We start from the raw sequence: 18,262 nt of genomic DNA on the forward strand, positions 1-18,262 counted from the left end.
TTATTATTTTAAAAAGACAAAGTACATCTTCATTAGAGCATTTCCTTTGCTCTTTTGCTGTCTTGTGAGATTCTGACGTGTGCTGATATTCAGTGGCAGCATCGCAACTTCAACTTTCAAATTCATGCTAGGAAGTATAAAATCAAACCATAGAAGGCAAATTGTAGGAAAACTAAATTACAAAAAAAGAGTATAAAAGTCTTGATTCATAATCTTGAAAACCCAGAAAACTTTTAAATTCAGCCCCAGATTCACCCCAGTGGGATCTCTTTAAAGCATGCGACCACATTTCTGCTTTTAAAAAATGTACCAAAAGGTGGCAAAGAACCAGAACATTTAGGTGCGTTTAAAGCCACAGATACCAAGCAGTGTGAAAACGAGATCCACCGTAAAAAGAATGAGATTGACATATGTGAAAAAGGCAACCATGAACTGAATGGCCCAGATGCAATAGCTGGGCGGGCAGTCTTTGGGACGAAGATTGTTTCTGAATGTGTAAATGGGCCATATGATTGCAGTGAAGATATACAGCACTACAGAGATCACAAGGAATATGAAGACAAACCTGTCCAGGTTAAAGGGCAAACAGGTCTTTAGCTTTTTCAGGATGTTGGTGGCGATGATCAGAGGCAGGATGGGGAAGGGGACGATGTACGCGATGACACAGAAGACCAGAGCCGGCTTGTCTCTGTAACCAGTGAGGGAAACAAAAATCATGCAGCTCACAAAAGCCTCCAAAACCTTCCAGAATCCGGGCAGAGCCGCCAGGTAGCTGCCTTTCTTCTTGTCCAGGAATTTGTCTTTCAGCACCTCAAGAACGTAGAGGAGGGCACACAGGAAGGCAAACAAGCTCACTATCCAGCCGTACAGGCATTTCAGGCAGGCGTAGAAGTTGGCGTAAGTGATGGCCACGGAGACGGTCATCAGTGAAGAAGACATGGCCATCCCTGTAGTGAAGTCAGCCCAGTCCATGCAAAACATGTTGAGGATGATATCGAGCTTGAACATCTCGATGATGGTGATGATGAGAGTCATGATGGGGCAAAAAGCCCAGGTGAACATAGCGTAGTTCCAGTAGGTGTGACTGCTCCCTCCTCTTAGAGAGCCCAGGATGAAGGTGACCACAGAGATGAGGATCTGAGCCATGTGTAACCCCCCTCGCCCAGACATCAGAGTGGATGGAGTGAACACGGTCTTGGACAGTGTTTCCTTCACATCGCTAATAAGTCCCATCTTGGTTAAAGAGTCTACAAGAAGTTGACTCAACTTTGTGCTCTCAGGTGGCTGATAGTGACGGACTGACGTGTTCTCTGCTGCTCTTCTGCCTCCCTACTTTACTTTTTATGATGCCTTTAAATATGATTTGCATAAGGTAACAGACTGTAGTTACCCATATCTACTGCAGCTGATAGAACATGACAAAAGATCTTTCAGTGTGTGAAGCCTTTTTGTTTTACACGGACAGCAGGGAGTGACTGTTGTCACTGATGTGTAGTGATTCTGTTATTTTTTATAGAAACTGAAAGCAAAGCCTGCATGATGCACCACCACATATCCAAGTACAGTAAAAAGTAAAAGTCAACCTATTAGGACTTTTCAATGTCCGATAACGGTGCTGATTTTAAAAAAAATGGTTTGTATGTTTTTGACCTATAAATATATTTGCTAATGTTTTTATTGCCTGCAGCTCACAGGCAAAAGGTGGGCGATGATGCTATTGACCGTGTATGTGCACATATATTCATGCGTCTGTCTGTTAGCAACATATTATGAACCACAGGATGCACTTCATTGGAACTTTCAGAAAGCTATCACTGGATGCTGATCTACAGCTGGTAAACTTTTGGAGTCAACTTGATTCAGGATGGCCACCACCGCCGCCAACTGAGTCTGAAAAATACAAAAATGGCAAAAAAAAAAATCAGTCAACTTTACAGTTTTTGTGCTGAAATTTGGTGTGGTAGTAGCTGAAACTGACCCCAAATGCATATTCTGAGCACTAAATGATTGTTTAAAATGTAGCTATTAACTATTTGGAGTCAACTGGACAAATTCTAATGGAACTTTTAAGGAAATAATCACTGGATGTACTTCTACAACTGATTAACCTTTGGAGCCAACCCAATTCAAAATGGCCACTACAGCCAAGTGATATGAATAAACACAAATACATAACAATTCAGTCAATTTCACAGATATTTTGCTACAATTTGTTGTGGTTGTGGCAGAGAACCATCCATAACACATACTCTGAGTGCAATATCGCGCAATATTGCAAGATGTTGCAAACAACATTATCGTTAAGGTTTAACCAAAACAGCCAAAAGGGTGTTTGATAGTTAATAAACAGGGCTCAGAACTTTTCAAGCACCCTCCCTAAATTTGTCCTAATGCATGAATTACAGTGACCATGTTCTTTAAAAAAACACTTGTACAAAAATAAATAATGAGTTAGTTTTACCCCATAATTTAAAAAAAACAACTTTTTGAGCTCAAACATGGTGCTGCTGCATAGTGTTCAGTCTGCCAACAGAAAAATATGCAACCCGTCTATAATATTGGGGTTTTTTAGGTTTTTGTTTAAACTCTGCCCCCTCTTAAATGTCAAGGTACTGTTTTATGATTTTTGTGTTGTTGTTTTTATTAAACTAATGTTCTGTGTTTCTCTTGTAAAGGAAACAACCTGTCTCAATGAGATTACCTGTCTACATAAAAGAAAATGAATAAATAAATTCTTACAAACACCACGCACATGTTCAAACACCATAAGTACTAGTTAAGAATAGCAAAAAAAAGACAAAATGCAAAGTGACATCCAGCATTTACAGTCACACTTTGAAACAACTTCTTTGTAGTCTTAATAATTTATTGAATACAACATGCATTAAGGAAAAGAGTGCTGCCTGAGTGCAAAATTCAGGGCAAAATGTCCCACCGCACTCCTTTTGTGGTTATATCTACACGGACCGTAATTTGTGTAACACACAGTCAATTCTATCGTTTTACTTGTTTCGTTTAAGTCTCTTAAAACAATATAATATAAACGCTCGACAAAATGGCGATATTTTCTTGACAAAACCTCTATTTTTACTTGTTTAATTTTAATTTTTGCGCAGGTCATAATTGTCCCCCTCTGTTTCCGGGGAAGGTAAATACGAGGCACAAACAGGAAGTTGTTGTCAGTGTTAGGAGATGTGCTAGCATTAGGCGGTTCAGAATGTGTGTTTACATTGCATCTTTTAAGGCCGCAGATATTTCAAAGTAACTCTGGAGGAGGCTATCGCATTGTTGGAGCTGTATTTAGTTGTAATGTTAATTTCATTTTCGTGGGCAATTTATTTTATATTCGTGTCGAAGCCGCTGTTTGGGAAGAGCTTCTTCTTCTGGTCCAGTCGATGACACGGACTGGACCAGGACAGACTTTTGACTCCAGGGAGCTCTCGGCTCTGTTTTAAAGGACCGAGATGGATTTCTCCAAGTTCCTGGACGACGATTTCGACGTGAAGGACTGGGTGAACGGAGCCTTTAAGGTGGTGCAGAAGGACGCGCCGGGGAAGGCGGACGCTCATGCGGCCACACTGGTGATGAAGCTGCAGCTGTTCATCCAGGAGGTCAACAATGCCATCGAGGGTCAGGATGATATGATCCATTACACACTTCAATAACTGTGCACTGTCATGACTAATTGTACGGTTTAACTCCTGCCACTTTGTAACCAGGGTTCCCAAAGAATGAGTATGTTTTAAAGTGTTTCCACATCTGAACTAATATACAAAAGCTTTTGTTTCCTTTCCCCCCTAATGTGTTGTCTGAAAGTTAAAATCTTTATTTATAAAAAGCCACATGTCTTTTGATTTCATACAGAAGAGTCCAAACAAAGTTGAAAGCTAGTTTGATATTGTTATAGACTAACTAAAATCTGTTTTATCAGTCACAGGGTAAATAGTCCCAGATTAAGTTTGATCCTAAACTAAGATAATTTACTAAAGGAAGATCAGAGTTTCTCACCTGAGGGTTCAAATTAAACTTTATAAGCAGCAGGTTTAACTTTGAGTCTTTTAGTTTATAAAAGAAGACACACGAGGGATGATTTGTTGGATGTGTAGACTTTCATTTCCCGAAGGAGGAGTGGAAATATTCCAGGATTACACTGAGATTCTTACTTCAGTTTAACTTCATTTGTAAAAGGAAACACGTGCACTACTTTGAGTTTGTGAGTGAATGGAGTGTTTTGAGTTTAAGGTCAGGGATAAACTCGCTTGCGACTGTTTAGTTTTGTCTGTTGGGATTCTTGCCTTGAAACGAGGACGGTTTATATATTTTCTTGGATCAGAAAGCAGCCAAAGCAGTTTGAAAGGAGTGTAATGAAATCATCCAGCTAATCCTCTCTTTTGGCATCAGTAACATTTTCTAAAGTTTATTTTTATGTTCTTCAACAAAAGCTGTATTACACACAATGTAATGTTTAACCATTTATACTACAGACAACAAGATAGAGTTCATATTTTGTGTTCTTTTAGGCGTTTGTTTATTTAGTTAGTAGACTTAAATGCTGTCGTCTTTGAGTTTACTGCTAATGTTTTCTGCTTTGTGTCAGTGACTGAGGTGTGTTGAGGCTGTGTCCTTATACTTGGCAACAATTTTTCAATTATATTCTATTTCCTGGAGCTTTTGGTGTTGTTAAATTAGCATTTTCATAGCTATTCAACTTAAGATGTTTCTAGGTCCATTCCATGTATAACTGGCAACCTCAATCCAGCTACATTGGACTAATGCAGGACATTTTTTAATTAATCTGGGTTACTTTAGTTCAAGACTCCGTGGTCCAGTTGTCACTAATTAGTCAGTGTTTCAGAAAGCCATTTTTAAAGATGAGATTCTGCTCTAGATTAAGCCTCTGTGGTCTAATTTAAATCCTCTTTGGTTTACTGCCCTGTTTTTAATATGGTATTCCTTTTTTAAATTGTTTTTGCTAAATACATGAATATCATGGAAAGACAACCCCCCCCTTCAAAAACCCCCTACAAATTAGAATATTTAATAGTTTAACACTTGCTTATTGTTCTTTTTAACCAAAACAAGCATACATATACTAATTAAGATTTCAAAAATGTTTATTAAACATCTAATAGGTTTGGCATAATCAAAGTAAAAAATAAGTACTGTCGTTTCTTTGTTGCAGAGAGGATCCTAGTGGTTCCAACTGTAAGATAATTTGATTGTTGCGTACTTTAAAGCCTGAAGAATAACTGTCTGCGTGTCTTTGTGTAGAAACCAGTAATCAAGCCGTCCAGAACATGCCCCGAGTGCTGCGAGACGTGGAGGCTCTCAAACAGGAGGCGTCCTTCCTAAAGGAGCAGATGGTCCTCGTGAAGGAGGACATAAAGAAGTTCGAGCAGGACACCGTTCAGTCCATGCAGGTGTGTGAGCATTCCTGCCACTGTATGCACAGGAAATGTACAAAAAGAAAGCCTTTTTCTATAATAAGTGTGATAAAGATAATCTAAACCTGACGGCGTGTAAATCATGTCCTCCAGGTCCTGGTGGAAATAGATCAAGTGAAGAGTCGAATGCAGCAGGCTGTTGAGGCTCTGCAGGAGGCAGACAAATGGAGCACTCTGAGCGCAGACATTGAGGAGACCTTCAAAACGCAGGTTAGAGGTGGAGGAAACTGCCACACACGTCCTCATGCGTTATCCATTTCTTTTTGGTTGCTTGGTGATTGTGAACTGATGAGGGAGGACTGGATCGTTTTGTCACAAACACAAACTGTCATCTTTTGTCTCTGCAGGACCTCCCTGTGATTTCCTCCAAGCTGACGAGTATGCAGAACAGCCTGGCCATGCTCGTGGACACACCGGATTATTCTGAGAAGTGTGTCCACCTCGAGGCGCTGAAAAACAGACTGGAGGCCTTGGCCAGTCCTCAGATAGTGGCAGCTTTTAACTCCATGTCTATAGGTAAAAAGCAAGTTTATTTCATCCTTCAGATCTTTCCCTAAAGTCGTTTGCTTTCACTATTTTTTTTTTTCTCTCTCTCTGCAGACCAGGCCAAGCTGTTTGTTAAAGTCTTCAAAGAGATCGATAGAATGCCACAACTTCTTGCGTACTACTACAAATGTCACAAGGTGGGTGTCACAGGGATTTTCGCTGCTGGACATTTAACCATTATATCCGTCATACGTGAATCTGATTCCTCCAGGGCCAGCTGGTGAGCATATGGCAGGATCTCTCCCAAAGTGAGCTCAGTCTGAATCAGCAGCTGTCTGAAATCTACGACACCCTGCTCTCCACTTGGCACACCCAGGTGCAGTGGAGCAGCCAGGTGAGACGCACCGCAGCACCGGGGGGGGGGGGTGTTTGTTGGAAACGCGATCGGAGTGAAGTGATAGGTGGCGCTGAGCTGTGCCGTGAAACTGCCGCAGGTGTTCAAAAACCCGTACGAGGTGGTGACGGTGCTGCTCATCCAGACCCTGGGGGCCATGGTCCCGTCCATCCCCGTGTGCCTGAGTGCAGCCATGGAGCGGGCCGCTCAAGAGGAGCGCCTGGACACTCTGCTGGAGCTCCATCACACCATGGCCACCTTCGGACACAGCCTGGAGGCCGCCATGCTTCCACACCTGGGTTTGTACCGAAGACTTTATTGCTCGCATCTCATGAACCACAAGATAAATTTTAATGCAACTTGTAGAAAGTAATTGTAGTATGTACCCTAAAAAAGCCTTCATAAAGAAATGTCTAATTCTTTTGGGATTTTCACAGACATTTAGCTGAAATTTGGTGTAGTTGTAGTAGTCTTATGACAGTTATTTACAACACATAAGACTGTGCAGGTTATTATTTTCAAGGTTTCACCCAAATGGCTACAACTGTTCTGTCCGTCTCTTCCTCCTCAGGTGAGAATAACCTGCTGAAGGTAAACGAGCTGGTCTGTGCGCTCTATGACCCCTACAAGTCTTATCAGCTGCAGTACGGCCAGCTGGAGGAAGCTCATCTTCTCATTCAGATCAGCGCCGTTCCTTTGGTTAGACGCCACACAGCCGCACTCGACAGTCAGAAGTTCAGTATTTGTCAGAAGACATCCGCTTTTCGGTGCATTTCTGATTATCTCGCCTCTCGTGTTCGACCGTTTAGGAGCACGGGGAGGTAATTGATTGCGTGGAAGAGCTGAGCCACTCCGTGAGCAAGCTGTTCGGTCTGGCCGGCGCCGCTGTGGAGCGCTGCGTCAGACTGACTGACGGACTGGCCGTGTGCGGCCTCCTCAAAGCTCTCAAAGCTCTGTTCAACAAGTAAGGATGCTTTTCCTCACAGTCACAGTGCTCATCAGTGACACGAGCCTCATGCTGTTATTTGTTCGTCTCAGGTACGTGTCAGACTTCTCCACGACGCTCCAGTCAATCAGGAAGAAGTGTAAACTCGAAGAGATGCCAAGTTCCTCTGTTTTCCAGGAGGACTGGACGGCCTTCCAGAATTCAGTCCGGTTAGTCTTTTTATTTGTTCATTTTATTTAAAACAATTCAGGCAAAGTAAATGATCATTTACCGTGTTGGTCATTGCAGGATCATTGCCACATGTGGAGAGCTGCTGAGGCAGTGTGGGGCGTTTGAGCAGCAGCTGTCAAACAAGTGAGAACAATATTTATGCACAACCTTTCAGCTCTTTTTTTTCAATCCCTGAAACTATCAATCTCATTGAATAATCCAGAAGACGGTTTCAGATTTTTCTGAAGAAGTTTGCATTCCCACTAATCAATCCTTCCTTTAGGATCCTGAGCACGGCCGGTAAGTACTTATCAGAGTCATACAGCCCTCGCAGCCTGGCAGGCATCCAGGAGGCCAGCTCCACCGACAGGAAGAATACCCCCAAAAACCCTTGGCAGGAATACAACTACCTTCAGAGGGGAAATGTGGCGGAATACAACAACCTGATGGAAGTCCTTTACTCATTGAAGGTATGACACGGAGCTCTGTCTCTGTTGGTTTATCGGTGGCTCTCTGCTGCTGCTCCTAACGCAGCTGCTTCCCATCGTGTCGCAGGAAAAGGGCACGGGCAACTCCAGCTTGTTAGCCGAGCCCAGATCGGCTCTGACCAGACTCAATCAGCAGGCCAACCAGCTGGCCTTCGACTCCGTCTTCCTGCAGATCAAACACCAGCTCTGCCTCGTCTCCAAGATCGAGGTGATCATTACGCGTCAAGTTTCCACATGATTTGATTTCAGATACTATTAGAGATGATTTGAGCTCCTGAGTGCTGGGCGATTGGCTTTGCTCGTGTGCTTTTGGGTGTTGGACGTTCTGTGTGTAACTCTGACCTTGATTTTTTTTTTTTTTGTTGTTTTATTTGATTTTTTTTCCCCCCACTTGTGTAAAGAGTCAAGAGGCTCCTGGTATTGGAGAGAACTACACAGAAGACCTGCCGACTTTCAGCCTGTCCCCGCAGGAGTACATTACAAATGTTAGTGAAGTCTAAATCCAAGTTTATCACCTACACGTTGTGCTAACTAGGCATGTGTCAGTTACCGGTTACAGGGTATACCATAGAGTTAAAAGGTCATGGTGTCAAAACCACTAAATTTGTCCTTCATACTGTTCCTACTGTTCCAAAAATGCATAAAAACAAGATGACTGATAATTGATATTTGCAACAAGCTACAAGAGTTAGCATGTTAGCAGGGAAAATATATACAGCTAACATCCGCTTGTTAGGCTCGTAATGTTACTTTATAAAGAGCAGAATGGCAAATAACTTTTTTGCACAATGGTTACAATTACTTTAGAGTGGTAAATAAATTGTCTTGTTGAGCTGAAGAGACCATCATACCTCCAGCATCTCATACTGACTCAAGCCTAGTGGCAATCTGTGCAGCAGTGAAACAAGATTTATATGAAGCTAATCTTACTGTGGATGGGATTGTGTTGCTTTTCTGTCGATTAATCAGCAGTTTCTGGTTTACCTGTTTTTGCCCTTCATAGATAGGACAGTACTTGATGTCTCTGCCTCTTCACTTGGAGCCTTTCGTGACACAGGAGGACCCTGCATTGGAGTTGGCCTTGCATGCTGGGAAGCTGCCTTTTCCTCCAGAGCAAGGTTACTAATAAATCAATTCTGATTGTTTTGTTTTTTTAACTTTTGGGTTATTTCCTTTTCTGCTCCTTTGATATGGAGTCTTTCTTTAACCCTAGCTTCCTTTTTATCCTCAGGCGACGACCTGCCTGAGCTGGACAACACAGCCGACTACTGGCTGGGCTCCATCGCCAGGGCAACCATGCAGACCTACTGTGATGCCATTTTGCTAATCCCCCAGCTGACTCCCCGTTTCACTAAACAGCTAGCTACAGATATAGGTACTGTAAAACAACAATGGTTATTCAAAGTAGCCACATCTTCCCCACCCGTTTTAATCGAATCGAGTGTATATAGAATGTGCCCGGTTTGTGCTCCGCAGACTATCTGAGCAACGTGATGGACGCTCTGGGCCTGCAGCCGTCACGCACCCTCCAACACATCGTCACACTACTGAGGGCTAAACCTGGCGACTACAGACAGACGGCCAAACTGCTGCCCCGTCGCCTCGCCTCCACCATCGCCGCGCTCCGGAGCATCGATTACTGACACCACGTGGGGCGGAGAGGGACTCTGTAGGTACAATGGCTCCCTGAGGGGCAGGAGAGACTTCCTGCGTCGTAAGCGAACAGAAGAATGGGACATTAATAGAAGCAGGTTTACAGCTCAGATGATTCTTACTGAAGGTTCGGGTGATGTCTGCACAGACAAGTGTGGAGGGTTTGGTAATGTTAAATGACTCAAATCAGGGTTTTTGTTCTTTTTTTTTTTTTTACATTTTTCACTGATTAATTCTGCTTGGGTTTTTACTTTAATAATGTGTCGTTTTAGTTCCTGGCTTTATAATGAGGGGAGGGGCTGTTTCAGTGTATATAAAATCTGTATGATCAATATATTGATTAATATATTGATTAATTTTGTTGTGCTAATATAATTTAATGAAAACTAATAAACGATCCAAAGGTGATATTTCCTATCTGACCTGTATTGGTTTTTATTAATTAGGCACCACATTCAGGAAACCTGAAAATGAAATGGAGAGAGGGGCTAACTCTGTTGTGGCTGACAGCAGTTTTTTGTGGATTTTTTTTTTTTCTATTTGTTTTTAAGAAATATTGTAAAAATGTATATAAAATTCTAATAACGCTATAATGTAGCCTCTTGTATTATTGTGTTAGCAGTTTTGCAAACAGCTTTATTATATCACTGTTTAAAGATGTTCAGTATAACCATTTGATTTTAATTTAATATTATTATTATTGTGGGAATACATATCCAAGTTAAAACCTCCATACTGACAGAGATAAGACCTGATAGGGAAAAATAATCTTGCCAAATACATAAAATTATTTTTAAGCAGAAGTGATGGTGAATTTGAAGAGAGAAGATGTTATCCAGTTAAATGTTAAATCTTTCTAAGTGATTAAAATAAGTTAAATAATTATTTAGTTATTTCTTTCAGCAAAATGTTCAAGCCGTTTGAAAACTTAGATTAGCTGTTTTCAATTATAAATAATTTTAAATCTAACATCTTCTAAAAATATCCTCTTTTTAATATTTTATTCTTCAAGCTTTGTCGATGTCTTCAGGCTTTCTAAAGGACTTTGAATAATTTTTATTTTTTTTCCCCACATTGGCTTGTTTTTCTCTCTGATCATTTTTTCCCTCCCATTTTTGCTTATTAACCCGCTTTACTCCAACCTATGAATCATTCAGACATGAAACGTCTCCTAAACTTAGAGAACCCTGGTCTGTGTCTTTCCTAATTAGTGTTAGGAATGTGACACTTTCGCACAGAACCAGTTTGAAATTGAATCTTCAGGCTTTTTGCTGACAGTAGCCTGTCACAAAGACTCACATTGTCCCAACGTGTTGAGTTGAATCTATAAAAAAATACCAAAGATAACAGAGTTGGACAGATGTTAAAAACTTACTTTAAAACCAACAGGGTGATTCTCAACAATATTTATTTTCTAGATGGGAAATAAGTGGAAATAAAACCCAGCCAAAGTCAAAGAAAAGCTTTCAAAGACCCAGAGAACTATTGATCAAAACCACTTTAAATAAAGGTCTACCAAGGAGTGCATATCGCCCGCCGTCTGTAACGCCGGGATTTCAACTTGGATCATTTTGTGTTGAGAAGGGATGGGGCCACAGACGTTTGGTAAAACCTTGTAAATGATGTTGGTGCTCAGAAAAAGTGTTGAGGATGACTCTCAGCTACCATCTCACCAAATTTTAGCTCATTAGGTGTAAAAGTGACGGAGTTATAGCTATTTTGTGTTTGCTAATGTCTGCTGGCTGTGGCGGCCATCTTAAACTGGGTTGCCTCCACATGTTTTTCATTTGCAAATGTACACTAAATGATTACTTTCAGCAAGTTTCATTAAAATCTGCCCAGTAGTTCATGAGCTAATTTGCTAACAGACATGCACAGACGACTCTAATAGTTAATGACACGATTTTAAAAACACATCCTGCACGATCCGTCAATGCTCAGAGTATGTGCTGGGGATAACTCTCAGCTACCAACACACCAATTTTTAGCTCAATATCTGTAAAAGTGACTGAGTTGTGGCCATTTTTGCGTTACATAAAATCACGTAGCTGTAGCGGCAGTCTTTAAAGGGATTCCCTCCAAAAAATAATCAGTTGCAGAGCTACATTGGGTGATTACTTCCTGGGAGTTTCATTAAAATTGGTCCTGTTGTTCGTGAGATATTTTGCCAACAGAAAAAGGCCTTCTGTGATTTAAAGCAGCAGCTTACATTTGTCTGAACCCATCTGTTTTTATTCAGTGTAAGGGGTGAGCCGCAGCAGCGCTAACCTGGACGCTGATTGGTTGTTGTCAGGAGTCCACACGGATGGAGGCTCCTCCCCCTCCTCCTCCTCTTCCAGCATCACTGGCTGCTGTACCTGCTCTCCTCTCCTCCAACATGGACCAGCGTCGGGCCTGACGTCAGCCGTCACCGCCCTGCCCGCAGTGTCGCTCGGTCGGTGATGGAGACGGGGAACCGCGGCCTCGCCATGAAGCGCATCCGGAGGCGGAAATAAGAAGGCGCGCGGACGCTGAAACGAATCCTGTCAGGAAAAGAAGAAGAAGAAGAAGAAGAAGAAGAAAAGGATTTCTTCTTTAAACAAAAGGGGGGGAACAAACTTTCGGATGGGGCTACCAACCTTCGCGTCCGACCCGAGAAGCGATGCCTCTCCGCGGGGAAACGCGGGGGAGCGGCGGGCTGTGTCGCTCCGGTCGGGGGCTTTCTCGGTTCCTCCCGCGAGCCCCCCCGCCGCCGTGGAGGAGGTTTAGGGAGCCGGGCGAACCTCTCCGAACAACAACAACAATGCTCAGCTCTGATTGATAGCCTGCCTTTAAAACGGGGTGGAGCTGCGGGTTAATAAATTATGAGGAGGCATCCTCGCTCGTCACTTATCCGACTAAGATTTAATTGTTTGTGTCCGACAAAAACAATGAACCCGGGCGCCTTCTTCCTGTAGCCGAACAAATGACACAGCCCGAGAAGGGGATGATGGTGATGGTGATGATGGCTGCCGGCTGGAGTGGGACTAGCCCAGGGATTCATCCGGAGCGCCCCGACTGCTGCTTTCCGCGGAGGCTGATTCTGCAACCCAGCGCGCCGCTGTTGAAGGTGGGTTGATTGGACCCTGTCTGCGTGCCTTTGTGTTAAACCGCCCATCGCCATCATGTCCAAAGTTGTCAGCAACAAGGAGAAGAAATCCTTCAGCAAGAAGCTGTTCCGCCGGAGTTCGGTGCGCTCCGTGGGCAGCTTCATGAACAGAGTCCTCCGGACCCTGTCCACCCTGTCTCACTTCGGCACTGACGAGCAGGCCGCCGACGACGAGAAGGACGAGGCGACTCTGGTCCCGAACACCGCGGGCGGCTCGGTCCAGTCCGACGACAGCGACTGCGGCGGGTTCCCGTTCGGCGACAAGGTGCCCGGGGTCGCCGGGCTCAAGAACCACGGCAACACCTGCTTCATGAACGCCATCTTACAGTGCCTGAGCAACACGGAGCTCTTCGCCGAGTACCTGGCCTTGGAGCAGTTCCGCGGCGGCGAGACGAGCGGCAGCAACGACAAGGCGAAGTCCAACGGGGTCCTGGTCCAGAAAAAGGCGGGCGGCCAGCAGCAGGAGGCGGGCGAGGTGACCGAGCAGCTGTCCGGCCTGGTTCGGGCTCTGTGGACCTTCGAGTACACCCCGCAGCACAGCCGGGACTTCAAGGTAGGCTCTCCGAAAGATGGGTCCAGAAGGTCCGGAGCCACGGGAGGGGGGAACATGTAAAATCTGCTGCCCTTCAGGGTCCCCTACCAGCTAATTTTGGGGGGTTTTATGGAAACTTTTAAAAACCACGACAGGGATCAAGTTGACCGATACAAATCAATCCAACTTTATTTATAAAGCACCTTTCAAACACAACGAGGGGACACCAGAGGTACACACCAAAAAAAGGAGGAGGTAGAGGGAAAAGGTAATAACAAATAACTAAAATGCAGGTTAAAATAAAATCAAAGTTACCATTTGCCCTTAAAAATGAGCATACAAGCAATTTAGTCTCTAAAATGAGAAGAAATCAGTTATTTACACGAAATTCTGTAAAGAGCAAAACTAAATGCATGGTAAAGCTAATAGATAATAAATGCATAAATGAAAAAACAAAAAGAATTGTGTAACTTTAGCCTGAGCAGCTCCCTCTTTTCACAAGTTCATACAATCATCTAAAGCAGGGGTGGGCAACCCTGGTCCTCGAGGGCCACCGTCCTGCACGTTTTACCTGTTTCCCTGCTCCAACACACCTGATTCAGTGGTTTAATGACCTCTGCAGAAGCCTGTTAATCACCCACTGATTAAAATCAGTTTTTTTGGGAGCAGAGAAACAAGTAAAAGATGCTGGACGGTGGTCCTCGAGGACCAGGGTTGCCCACCCCTGATCTAAAGTCATTTCAGGGTTTGTGTTTCACCCTAACACTACAGGATGATAGTACCAAAGGCCTGAGCTGTCGGCTGTCTTTAGAGCGATTTTCACACCCAGTTTCACTCCTCTGCTCTCTTTTCCAGCGTTAGTTTTTATAGAAATAATGAAAACACTCTAATAATCATTTAAGGCCCCTTTACACTGGGTGATAGCTCTCTATGCTCTGTGGATGGGCATTTAAAGCCAAAAACTCTTGGATTCTGTTGGTAATTATTGGATTTTTCTTCAAATACTTTGCCCCCGCCCCCACTATCAGTCTGTCCAGCATCCACCTACCGGCCACAGCTCCAAACAACTTGCAGGAATCTTCTCTCGTTTCATCCTTTACCCGTTCAGGGCTAATGATTATAGTGCAGAATCAAACTGTTTTAAAGCAGAGAAAGCAGTATTGAGGAGCACTAATCTCAGCTGCCGCTCCGTGGTTTAGGACCATTGCCTGTTTCGTGTTTTTGCTAAAAAAAAAAAAAAAACTTAAAGTGAACTGTTCGCTCAGCAGTGCAACTGCAAGTTTAGCTGACCATGCATCTTTGCGTTCCTTCACTCTCTCCAATCCAGTGGTTCAGCGTTTCGCTGAGACCCTGCAAAGACCCTCGGCACTCTGGCTGAGTTTTTACGACACCGTGGGGTCGTCAGACTAACTCTCAAAGATATCTGCCAGCATCCAACCTGATGGTTCATATCAGCTCATACAGCGAAACAAGCTCAGACTAGCACACGGAAAACTTAGAAAATAGTGACGTATCTCATGTTTGTTGTTCTGCCATGAATATCGGCTATGATTTATCGTTTGAGCTCAGTCTAACTGCGAGTCGTTTGTTCAACTGGATGAAGTTATTTAAACACAGCGCTGCAGATAGAAACTCTGAAGTTACTTAAAAAACAGTCTGCAGGTTAAAACATCAGTTGCAGTCGTGTGATAATTTCCTCTATCGGCTTCGTGAACATAGAGCTTTAATGTGGGTTTTTTCTTCCTTTTTTATTTTTTCTTTATAAAAGTAAAAGTTTACTTTTGTTATTCTGTGAATGACATATTTATTGACAAATCCAGCTCAGAAAATCACAAAAAAGCAAAAAAAACAGTACACAAAGTATTTGTGGAGCATGATTGGTTCATTTGATTTTTCTTTTGGACTCTAACTAAAATATACAACTTGTGATGAGAATTTGAAGGTAACAGTAAGGAAAAAAGCAAGCGTTTTTCCATGTTTTCTGAGTGCTAGTCTGAGTTTGTTTTGCTCTGTGTGCTTTTACTTAAAATCAAACTTTGGAGTTTTGCTTCCAGGTAGTGCAGCATCATTTGAAGTTAAAGTCAGGAGGAGATACATGTAAGAAGGTGGACGCTTTCTGTTCTTAACTCGAGAACAGACATAGATTTGTCGTGCATGTCTCAACTTTTCACTGCGGGACATAAATTCAAACGTAAGAGGACTCGTAAATATGGACAACGTTCCTTTATTTTTCCAAAGAAAAGTGATTTAGTGACCCAAATATTTGCTCTCACATACAAAATAAGTAATTTTTCAGAACTCTTTCAAATTCTAACTCTAATTTCATGTTGTTTTTGATGACTAAACACAAAGCGAGACTTATGAATTGTCTGTTTAGAAGAACTGCAGCGTCAGCTCCAGTAATTTCCGTGTCCTGGCTTTTGGTTTTCTGGATTACGACTTTGCTCGTTGACCTGCGTTAGAAAACCTGCGATGTCGTCAGTCTTTAACGGAGCGGAAAGTTTGGTTCTGTAGGAAAGAAGCATTTCGACTCGTGTATGCCTCTGGTTAGGGACTAAACTGCAGTAGCTGCAAAGGTCAGAACAACTCAATCTTCGGTCTGCACGAAGAATTCGGACTTTATAGAACAAGAAATCATACAACCTGCAGCTGGATTCACGTTAAACCTTCACCACAAATAGAAAAAAAAGTTTGCCTGTCACAAGTGCAAGAAGAATCAGATCAGACATACTTTTTGTTTTGTTTTGTTTTTATCCTGCTTCATGGCCTATTTTTAAAAGCTCCAAAAGCCAAACTAAATAGGGACATTTAGCGCTCTTTTTATTCTTGACAGTGTTACTATTTCTGTCCATTTTCCTACCTCGGTTGCCAGCCGAAGTACAAACAGCCTGAATGGATATAGATTATTTTCAACAGCATGAGATGCACTGGACATGTTTAGCTGAACGGGGCAATAACGTTATTAGAAATCTTATTTTCAAATACGCTGTAAACTTGGGATTTTTGGAATACTTGTGGAACTATTGGGGCTGAAAACCACTCTTCATATTTAATACACAGGACTGTAGCAACAAAAGAAGTATTAGCAACAGATATAAAGACACTCAAAGTTTCTCTTTAGAAGTTTTTTATAAATAGTATTTTGTTTCAAATGTATTTTATAACTCAAGAAGGCGGTTTTAGGATTATATTATACCAAACTGCCAATAAAAATATAATCCGTACAAACTTTGAGGCATAAATAAATTGTGAAAAGTGATATCTGATTGTATGAGCGTGACCTCACTAGTGGCTGTAATCTATCATGTTTTGTTTGTAGCCCGTTTAATAAAACTTTAATTGCAAATGTGTTCACAGACAAAGAGGTGGAATAATCATCACTTTCCTTTTATGGTTTTCCTTGTTTTAGAGATCCACACGCAGCAAGTCCAACCAAACTGCCTTTGAATCTTTCTCAGAAGTTGAAAGGATTTATGTCCTAAAAGACAGAAACTACCAAACAGAAGTTATGAGATGAATTCATTTACAGTGTGGGGTCTTTTTATGCTGAAAGTTAACAAACTAAATTGGCGACATAGCCCTTTAAATGTTACAGTTTGGCGATAGCAGCTTCTTAAATGAAATGACATTATAACACATTAGTTTCTATTTTTGGGTGTAATATGTAATATATGTATAATATGATTTAGAGGCTGACCGGTTTGGGTTTCAAAATGGCCGATACTGACACCGATTTATAAGAATTAGTGCAGCCTATGGACGGTTTATAAAACCTGTTTGTTTTGTTTTTTAACCTAAAAGTACAACCATTTAATATCCAAACACATCATTCTTCTAAACATTCAAAAAAAGTTTGACCTTTGACCCCATGCACCTTGACACCAACAGGCATCATCTTTGACCCCTGAGGTGAGCGTTGGAGCATGGGCTGATCTGCGACCTTGACCTTTGACCTTGAACTTTGACCGAATCAGCACCAAAATCTAATCGCTTGAACCTCGTAGCATATTTAACGTTTCCTGAAAATGTCATGAAAATCCGTTTTTTAACTTTTTGGAGTTATCTTGTACAATGACAGAAAAATAAACAAACGCTATAAAAAAAACATGACCTCCTCGGTGGAGGTAACCAGTGACAGTCTGTGGTTTACCAGAGAAATATGAAAAGTTCATATTTTCTCTCTAAAAGTAACAGCAAAATAAATATATAAGGCTCTTAAAATGAACAAACAAACAAAATAAATACAATCTTATCATTTTTATTAAGATGTCATAAAAATCCAGGCAGCATTTTTTGATGCTAGTGTTATACTGAAAAACGCTTCCCTGCCATTAAATGCATGTTTGTCGCAGGAAGTAGAACAAAACTCTTGTTATATAAGCCTTAAAAAACTATATCAAACGGGCTCTCGTTTGGCTAGCTATTAGCCTAGCCTTGAGGAGGACTGTTGTCTGACTGATCTCAACTATTTCTTAATATTTGACAGAATATCACTTCAAAAATGACCAAATTATCTGTTTATTCTGTTTAAAACAGGACAGTAATTAGCCTAATGAATCGGCTGACCAATCAGATGGTCTACCTCTAGCATGAATATTTAATTTTCAAATTCTCAGAATAAGTAATTTATTATCTTTTTTTTAAATCAAAGATTAACACAAGACAGTAGGTGATAAATTTCACTATTTTCATTGAGGTGTTCTGTTTCTATCTGCTAGAAGTGACTTCGACCCGCAAATGTTTACTGAAAGACATCTTCCTGAGGCTGTTTTTATTAAACCTCCAAAATGAGTGGGTTTATCTGGCAGGAGAGGTTGTGGAGGCGCACGGTGCTCGCTCTTCCTGTCCCTGACATTTGATAGTCAGTGTGAGCAGAGGTGACTTCACAGCTGCCAGCTTGGACAGCCCTGTAAAAAAAAAACAAAAAAAACAACACTGTTCAGCAGCTCCTGGTTTAAAGTGAAGCTTCAGTCCGCGTCTCT

At 42.0% G+C, this 18,262-nt stretch overlaps 3 protein-coding genes across 6 annotated transcripts in view; 2 read left to right on the forward strand and 1 right to left on the reverse strand.

Annotated features, from left to right (window-relative positions):
* Nucleotides 1–12,336, reverse strand: LOC108237134 (myeloid-associated differentiation marker-like protein 2). 3 transcript variants are annotated; one of them, XM_037980929.1, is made up of 3 exons: nt 12,240–12,336; nt 11,890–12,143; nt 1–1,890 (listed from the first exon to the last, which is right to left on the reverse strand). In XM_037980929.1, the coding sequence occupies exon 3, from the start codon at nt 1,231–1,233 to the stop codon at nt 337–339; it is 897 nt and encodes a 298-aa protein (XP_037836857.1). In that variant the 5' UTR covers nt 1,234–1,890; nt 11,890–12,143; nt 12,240–12,336; the 3' UTR covers nt 1–336. The 3 variants fall into 3 exon arrangements, with proteins under 3 accessions (XP_037836857.1, XP_017273848.1, XP_017273846.1); XM_017418359.3 differs by lacking the exon at nt 12,240–12,336 and having other exon boundaries at nt 11,890–12,189; XM_017418357.3 differs by lacking the exons at nt 11,890–12,143; nt 12,240–12,336 and adding an exon at nt 10,921–10,947.
* On the forward strand, nt 3,153–10,165 carry cog7 (component of oligomeric golgi complex 7). The gene is made up of 17 exons (XM_017418328.3): nt 3,153–3,630; nt 5,272–5,420; nt 5,538–5,654; nt 5,792–5,960; nt 6,045–6,127; nt 6,202–6,324; nt 6,425–6,623; nt 6,896–7,023; nt 7,134–7,288; nt 7,363–7,479; nt 7,559–7,624; nt 7,764–7,950; nt 8,036–8,176; nt 8,370–8,453; nt 8,972–9,086; nt 9,200–9,343; nt 9,445–10,165. Exons 1-17 carry the CDS (start codon nt 3,465–3,467, stop codon nt 9,609–9,611), a joined length of 2,310 nt encoding a protein of 769 aa, XP_017273817.1. The 5' UTR covers nt 3,153–3,464; the 3' UTR covers nt 9,612–10,165.
* Nucleotides 12,221–18,262, forward strand: part of LOC108237118 (ubiquitin carboxyl-terminal hydrolase 31-like) — a 16,030-nt gene continuing 9,988 nt past the window's right edge. For both annotated transcript variants that reach the window (XR_001808618.3, XM_017418323.3), the window contains exon 1: nt 12,221–13,301. Coding sequence is in view for 1 of the 2 variants with exons in the window: in XM_017418323.3 (XP_017273812.1) it covers nt 12,765–13,301 (537 nt within the window). In the remaining variant the exon portion in view is untranslated. The remainder of the gene's footprint in view (nt 13,302–18,262) is intronic.

The sequence above is a fragment of the Kryptolebias marmoratus genome, linkage group LG17, assembly GCF_001649575.2.
Source record: "Kryptolebias marmoratus isolate JLee-2015 linkage group LG17, ASM164957v2, whole genome shotgun sequence".
Lineage (NCBI taxonomy): Eukaryota > Metazoa > Chordata > Actinopteri > Cyprinodontiformes > Rivulidae > Kryptolebias > Kryptolebias marmoratus.